General features: G+C 44.7%; 1 protein-coding gene across 1 annotated transcript in view; it reads right to left on the reverse strand.

Annotated features, from left to right (window-relative positions):
- LOC132466616 (GDNF family receptor alpha-4-like) overlaps window positions 1-6,108 on the reverse strand; it is a 23,608-nt gene extending 17,500 nt beyond the window's left edge. Inside the window, exon 1 of the mRNA XM_060063879.1 lies at window positions 5,291-6,108. Within this exon, the coding sequence (XP_059919862.1) occupies window positions 5,291-5,375 (85 nt within the window). The 5' untranslated portion in view covers window positions 5,376-6,108. The remainder of the gene's footprint in view (window positions 1-5,290) is intronic.
- Between the last annotated feature and the right edge of the window lie 2,649 nt (window positions 6,109-8,757).

The following is an 8,757-nucleotide window of genomic DNA, read 5'->3' on the forward strand; positions in this document are numbered from 1 at the left end:
TTGATATTAATATCAATATGATATATTTATACAGAATCAGGAAATGGATTCCCTTGCCTACGATTTAATATAATGTTAATGTACTAAATAAATAAAGAGGAATGATCCGATAAGAGCAACGATAAATGAAAGCGCCACCAAGGGAACAAGTGCCGGGGCGTGTCCTCAGACACATGGGCCATATGCTGTGAACACCCTGGGTGCATGATGGAGCACTGCCTCTGCGAGGTGGACTGGCCAATGAGCCCGGGACAGCTTTTAAACTGCAGATGGCATCAGGGCTGAAGTTACACCGCAAACATCGTAAGCCTCGAGACGTTGTGAGGTTTTTACTGCAGTGGAAGCATTAGCGAGGCCCATTGATTCAGAAGGATCACTTGATGAGTTTCACCATAGGTTAAAAGAGCTTTACCATAGGATAGAAGAGCTTTACCGTATGAAGAGATTTACCGTATGAAGAGGTTTATTGTAGGTTAGAAGAGCTTTACCGTAGGTTAGAAGAGCTTTACTGTAAGAAGAGCATTACCGTAGGCTAGAAGGGCTCTACGGTAGGTTTGAAGAGCTTTAACGTAAGAAGGGCCTTACCGTAGTTTAGCAGTCCTTTACCGTATGTCACAAGAGCTTTACCGTAGGTTAGAAGAGCTTTACTGTGAGAAGAACTTTACCATAAGAAGAGCTATGCCGTAAGAAGGGCTTAACTGTAGGTTACGAGAGATTTACCATAGGTTGAAAGAGCTTTACTGGAAGAAGAGCTTTACCGTAGGTTCGAAGTGCTTTACTGTAAGAAGAGCATTACAAAGCTTTACTGTAAGAAGAGCATTACCGTAGATTAGAAGAGCTTACAGTAATGCTCTTTTAACCTATGGTAAATCTCTCGTAACCTAAAGTAAAGCTCTTCTTACGGTAAAGCTTTTCTAACCTACGGTAAAGTAAGTTAGAAGAGCTTTACCGTCAGAAGCGCTTTAACGTAAGAAGAGCTTTAATGTAAACAGAGGTTTAACGTAAGAAGGGCCTTACCATAAGAAAGGCTTTGCTGTAGGTTAGAAGAGCTTTACCGTGAGAAGAGCTTTACCGTAGGTTAGAACAGCTTTACCATAAGAAGATCTTTACCATAACAATAGCATGAGTGTAGGTTCGAAAAGCTTTACTGTAAGAAGAGCTGTACCGTATGAAAAGCTTTACCGTAAGAAGAACTATACCGTAGGTTAGAAATGCTTTACCATAAGAAGAGCTTTACTGTAAGAAGGGCTTTGGCGTAGGCAAGAAGATCTTTACCGTAAAAAGAGCTTTACCATAGGTTAGAAGAGCATTAATAATAATAATAGATAGCACTTATATAGAGCATTTCTAGGTACCCAAAATAATCCATACTGAGAATATGTGTGTGTGTGTGTGTGTGTGTGTGTGTGTGTGTGTGTGTGTGTGTGTGTGTGTCTGTGTGTGTTTGTGTGTGTGGTATACTCTTATCCACTAACAGTGTTTAGCACCTACTAGGGTGAGCTTGGCTGCCAGTGTGCGCCAGAAAGCTCACCAAACACTGATTAAACCCCTTAGGCACCTTTAGGTTTATGGCATTTGGAACGTCAGAAATATTCCCAGAAACTGAAGGTGATTGTTCAATAAAAAGTGATTACAGAAAAACGTATATTTTGAGAAAACGACCAACAGTTTTTTCTACTTTGTTGATAAGTGCATGATTGATATTGGTTCCTAAAGCTTTAATTTTGGGTGAGGATGCTCCTGACTCTTTGTGTACATTTCTGTTTGTGAGGAAAATGTTTGATAACATTACGAAAACTATCAAAACTGTATTGGGTCAACTGGTAATACATAAATATATGATTACATAAAATATATATTCCATTGGCGAAAAATATTGTGTTTTTTTGTCCGAATCATTATGGTGGATGTGCTGACTCGCACTGAAAAGCATAGCGATTAAGAAATACACTGCTCAGAAATGTGTGCCACTGCAAAACCTATTCAATTTATTTTTTTCAATTCACAGCCAGGACAAAGGGTTACACACACTCAGTGGCCCTGACCTTTAACAGGGAAAACGTTGTACATCTGTAAGAAGACAAACCCAAAACTAATACAATTTACTTCCACAGTGTTGGGGGCTCAACCATTTCCAACTCCAGAAAAAAATCACTTATAATATGAGCCAGAATTCCCTATTTACTGAATTTGCATGATACACTCTTGCCAACTGACACTAACACTTGCACACTTCAATTGACGTCACTTTTCAAGCAGTTATTCGGGAAAAACAAAGATAATTTGAAAAAGAAAAATGGAAAGGCATAATTTATGTTGCTGTGATCATATCTTATAGGATTTGCCCTAAAGCAGAGAATCAACTGAGTACAAAACCTGAATTCTAATTATCCTCACCCCATTTTAAGATTAGTTTGCATGTCGCTGTGCTGACAGAGTGAGGAAAAGGACTCTGAACATGGTTTTTTTCTCTGTGTCACTGTCGATGATAACTGAAAGTCCGGCCGGTTTAAATGATTTGGAGGCAGATACCAACATCGCAGAGAAACTTCCACTTGATATTTGTTGACGTGTCAATCAAAGATGGAGAGGTTGTGTTACAGAGAAAAACAGAGAGGGAGAAGAGAGTGATCGATTCGGAGAGAGGGAGAGAAAGACACCGACAGTGAGAGAAAGGGAGAGTGAAAAAGGGAAAGAGGGATAGAGAGAGAGAAAGGGAAAGTGAGAGGAAGAGAAAGATTGAGCGAGGGTGAAAGAGAGAGAGAGAAAGGGAGAGAGATTGAGATTGTGAGAGAGGGAGATAGTGAGATAGCGAGAGGCTACTGACCACAGAGTTGTTTTTAGAAGGTAGCCAAGCACAAGTTAATTGCCATTGGGGATGACATGCACCGTGTCAGGGGCCGAGTTTGAGCACGGGCGCACGCACACGCACACACACACACACACGCACACACACACGTTTTTGTATCAGAAATTCCCATTGGAGAAATCACAGCACACCCGACTCATGCCTGTGTGTGGGCAAATGCGCGCACACACACACACACACACACACACACACACACACACACACACACACACACACACACACACACACACACACACACACACACACACACACACACACACACACACACACACACACGCAACATCCAAGAAGGGATAAGCCAACACACCATCTGCTGCTTCTGTGTTACTTTTCGAAATCCCAGTTATCAACATAACATGCAGAACCTCTCCAACGATCTCCTCGGACACACACACACACACACACACACACACACACACACACACACACACACACACACACACACACACACACACACACACACACACACACACACACAAGCAAACACTCCTAAAGACAGACACACAATACATTTTTCTATGCTTGATTGTCCGAGCTATTATTACTACAAAATGTAGGACTTTCTCGATGGCCCCCAAATAACTTTCCCTCCACGTCGTCTCTTTGCGTTACGATCTCCCATGTAGACACAACCCAGTCCCACGGGACCCAGAGACGGTGCATCCATGACACAAAGGAGTCCACCCATCAGCTCCCCCGGCGTCTCCCTCCCCGCCCGTGCTCCCGCTCCCCGCCAGCCTCCCGTCCCTCGGTGGCTGTCGCTCCCCGCGGCCGCGGCAACCGTGCTCCGTGTTGTGAACAACATGGACACTCATCATCAGGGCAGCTTTATGGCGCTCGCTCGCAGCAAGCTGCTCTTGACTCCCGGTCTCATCGCCGCTGATAGACGTCACTGTCAATGACTTAGGAAATGATAGGACATTATGTCCTTATTATTGTGTGTGTGTGTGCGTGTGTGTGGGTGCGCACGTGTGTGTGTGTGTGTGTGTGGGTGCGCACGTGTGTTTGTGTGTGTGTGTGCGCGTGTGTGTGCTTGTTTTGTGTGTGAATGTGTTTGTTTGTGCGTATGTTGTGTATGCGTGTGTTAAGTGTGTGTGTGTCTGTTTGTGTTGTGTGTGTGTGTGTGCACGCGTGTTGTGAGATTTTGTGTGCGTGTGTGTGTGTGTGTGTGCTTGTATCGTGTGTGTGCGTGCTTAGATTGTGTGTGTGTGTATGTCTGTGTGTGTGTCTGTGTGTGTGTCTGTGTCTGTGTCTGTATGTGTCTGTGTCTGTGTCTGTGTGTGTGTGCTTGTATTGTGTGTGTGCGTGCTTAGATTGTGTCTGTGTGTGTGTGTGTGTGTGTGTGTGTGTGTGTGTGTGTGTGTGTGTGTGTGTGTGTGTGTGTCAACATCAAGCCAAACTACACTGGTCCCCTATGATCAAACCCCTATGGAGCTGGTGATATAGACAGGGAAATAAATGTGCATATGGATGACGTGGATAAGAAACGTATATACTTTAAAGCACCTGTCAGGGAAACCATGCTGCGATGCTGCACCAGACCGTGCCCCCACCTTCATATTATGTTAATGTAGTTTGGTGTGTCTGTGCGGGTTTCCTACTATCAGCTCAAGACGCACCTCATCTCGTTTCTCTGGTTGTCTGCAGACGCCAAATCACCAGCCGCATGTGGCGCACCGAGCGCGCGCCTGCCTGCGCGCCGATAAGCCGTCAGGTAACAACAGAGCTGGAGCCGTGTGTGTTTGCTTACTGGCAGTCCGTTGATTACACTTCCTGAGACCATTTGGAGGCCTTTTGGGTTTTTAAATAAACGCACACGAGCGGAAAGTCCGAGAGGGGTTCGGGTAAGTGCCTTTGTGCGAGGGGAAGGACCGGGAGGACGAAGAGGTGCTATGGCAACAAAGACAATAGACAATAAGTCACAGCTGACGAAACCATCGTATCCACATAATAGTTCACTGCGTAAATCTATTGGCAGGATATATTGTTGTTTTCACGGATTTGTGAGAAAAGCACATCATTAAAATAAAAAGAACGTTCGTGAGATAAGTCGGTTTTATGAGACTTCATGAACTGTTCTCCACGAGCTGTGACGGTCTCACCCAGATGTGCAGACGCCCTGCACTGTTTCGGAGTTTAAATGATGTAGTCTACTAGACGCCAACATACTGTGGTTATAACATTGAAAGCCCCATTCATTTTAAACATAAATACCAAATCCACACTCATGCGTTTCAATTTCCAAGTTCCAAATAAGTCCAAGCGTCAGCATCCACATGTCCGAGTATCCCTTCTCACGGCACGAAGTATAGGAGGGATATTCCTCCTCCGAGTTCACACAACGAATAGTAGGAGACTACATCCAATATTCGGTCGTAAGAAAATTGTTGGTGTAGTTTTTAATAATCAAACGAAGCTTACCTGAAAACCTGATCACAGTGAAGAGAAGTCCAAGAAGTATCATCTCGTCTGTGTGGAAGGAGCACGCGCTCACCGAGTGGGACATTGGATGGGTAGACGGGAAGAGCTGCTCCCCCGCCCCCCCCCCAACACACACACGCACGCACGCACGCACGCCCACACCTACTCTCACACACACGCGCGCGCGCACGTACAGGCAAACACACGCGCGCGCGCACACACACACACACACACACACACACACACACACACACACACACACACACACACACACACACACACACACACACACACACACACACACGCACACACACAGAGACACACAAGCACAGCCAGACGCGGCGCTCAGCCGGGAAGCTACATTCAATGTAGGCTACTGATGTTAGAATGACTGATAACAGCTTAGCGGAATAATAAAAAAAAGGAAGTCCTGCAAGTTATAAATTCCAGAATCGGAGAGAGAGAAAAAGAAAAGCGGAAAAAGAAAGCTCTTCAGCAAAGATTTACGCAACAACGCAACGAAGCCTCCGCGTCTCTTTCCGCGCTGCGCAATTCAGGACCAATCCCCCGCCGAGCGTCTTCTCGGTGTCCTTGAGCGGGAGAGGGGAAACCATAAAAACATCACACACTGCCTCTTGCTCTTCGTTTCTCACTCGCTCCCGTTACCGAGCGCGGGGCCCCCGGAGCGAGGCACGAGCATGATGTTGACGGGAGGGAGAGTGATATTAACCAGTGATGTCCCGCTCTGCCCTGGACCGCTCAGCTGTTCAATAGAAGAGCTTAAGCTGGACCCCCACCAGCGGGCTGTGCTCCCCGGCCCCGGAGTGGAACTTAATGAACAGGACTTAAAAGAATTGACGATACAAGTACCAAGAGAAACATGACACTGAGTCGGAAGCACGTTTCAGTGCTCATGGTTTCTTTCTCGGAGTTCTCCTTTAAAAGCTGCTAATTGAATCTGAGTTTGAGTAGAGTTTTAGTACTTTAATGGTTTGGTACCGTATGAGCTGCACTACATCCGTCAATAATTTTTTTATTTGATCATTTTCGATTCAAACTAGGTGATTATACAAATGTATTATTTATTATTCATGCTTCAAATATATAGATATTGTAGGTCTATTATTTTATTGTTATTATTCAAAGTGTATTTAACTTACTTGGCCGATTTAGCAATTGAGAGAATGTTGATTTATAAACCAAAAGAGGATAAGCTGGCAATATAAGTCAGTATTAGTTGCCGATGTTTAAACGATGACCACGTATTTTAGACTGACGTGTGTGTGGATTTTAAACACCTAGTCAAAAAAAGCTTCAATCTCTCCATAGCGATCTCCCCTCTCTCCCCCTCCCTTTAGTGATCCTCTCTCTCCCCCTCACTCCCCCTTTCCATAGTGCTCTCCCCTCTCTCCCCTACTCTGTGTGTTCTGCCGCTGGCCCATGGAGCACCAATGTGCAGATGAAGGGCTAAGATGTGTGTGTTTGTAGGGGGGGGGGGGGTAGGGCTTTTATGGCCAGTAGAGCATAAAGGATGCAAAAGACCCATGTGTTATAGATTCAGCACATATAGAGGCCACACACACACATGCTGCGCACACACTCACACACATGTACACGTGCACAAATACACACACAGACACACTCACACACGTACAAAGACACACACACACACACACACACACGTACAAACACCAACACACCCACACACACATACATACATACACACACACACACACACACACACACACAGATGGGTATTTCAACAAGAAAGAATTGACAAGAAATACTTCTGTCGACAATCAGTGAGTGACAGAGGCGGTGGTGCAGGTTAATAACAGAGGGCACTAGTGAGCTGTAGTTTGATCACAACAATGAGAATACAATCCTCCAGTTCTGATGGTATGATTGAGTGTGTGAGGGAGGAGCAGGAGGAAGACGGAGTAAAAAAAACAATCAAACAATTGCGCAATTGGTGTGTTAATGGGTTTTCTATTCATAACTTCTGCATCATATTCACTGGGTCCATTTTAATAACTGGCATTATCAAAAGCTCTCTCTCTCTCTTGATCTCAAATGCACACACGCAAACACACGTGCACACACACACACGTGCACACACACACACACACACACACACACACACACACACAATGTGTTGCCACCTTGTCCCATCAACCTAATTACATGGCTCTGTGTTCACCCCAGAGGTCGTTACCCCATGGCCTGTTAGGCAACAAGCTGTTAAGCTAATCAACAGAGAGCCTCCTCATGTCTCTGGACGAGAAGGCAGACAGGCAATAACTGCAACAACTAACTGTGGACATCACAATAGACAGCAGCGTGATGACGGGCAGCAAAGGCTCTGCGACGTCACTATGAACAGCTATAGTGGTGTAGGGGGGATGTTGGTGTTAATGGAGCAGTCGGGCTAATCTAGAGAAAACAAATGATGGATTACGTTGTTATGATCATTCTTAGATACTGCCTTTGATCCACATGGATTCTCAAAAGACATCCTTGTTCATGTCATACAATGATCAAGGATAAGTTATCAATTGTGATTATTATTATTATTTCACAATTATAAAAAACGAAGATGTTAATATAATATAATAATGTTTCTATAACTGCTTGTCAAACGTCAATTAACCCCCATTACTTGTATAATTAATCTGGATTGTTGAGGGATTATGGAAAAGCAATATTTACTTTGTGTATGTGGTGTGTGTGTGTGTGTGTGTGTGTGTGTGTGTGTGTGTGTGTGTGTGTGTGTGTGTGTGTGTGTGTGTATTTGTGTGTGTGTGTGTGTGTGTGTGTGTGTGTGTGTGTGTGTGTGTGTGTGTGAGGAGCTGTTCATCTCTCATTCATGCTCTCTGCTATTTGATTCCCCATTGTTCGCCTATCAGACAAATCCATTCTCATTTCTCAAACACTCTCTCTTTTTACACTAACACAGTAACAAGACGGGTCAAATTGGATGTATATAAATTGAAAAAAGTAGTTTTTACAACACTGTCTGCTTCCAAAGTGCAGAAGGAAAGCAGATCCATGGAGAGGTGACAGAAGCACTCTGTGGTTGACTGCTTTAGACGGGCTGGTTGTTTAGAATCAGAGAGCAGAGCTTATAGAGGAGCCACACATTGTGGTTTGGTTCAGCAAGTCCCACACACCCTTTCTTCCAGCTTTGCCAAGAGGTTAGAGAGACAGATAAAGGAGAGAGACAGAGCGGGAGCGATAGAGAGATATAGAGGAGAGGGGAGGGAGTGAGGATCAGAGAAGAAGAGGAGGGGAAGGAGGAACCACGGAAGCGTGGAATAGCCATATACGGTTTTAAAATCTAACAAACCATTTCACAGCAGATGTCCCGAGCAACCTCCTCACACTCTCCACCCGATTTTTGTTCTTTCTTAGCACTGGTACCTCTCTCTCTCTCTCTGCTCTCTCTCTCTCTCTCTCTCTCTCTCTCT

The sequence above is a fragment of the Gadus macrocephalus genome, chromosome 10 (assembly GCF_031168955.1).
Source record: "Gadus macrocephalus chromosome 10, ASM3116895v1".
Taxonomy (NCBI): Eukaryota; Metazoa; Chordata; class Actinopteri; order Gadiformes; family Gadidae; genus Gadus; species Gadus macrocephalus.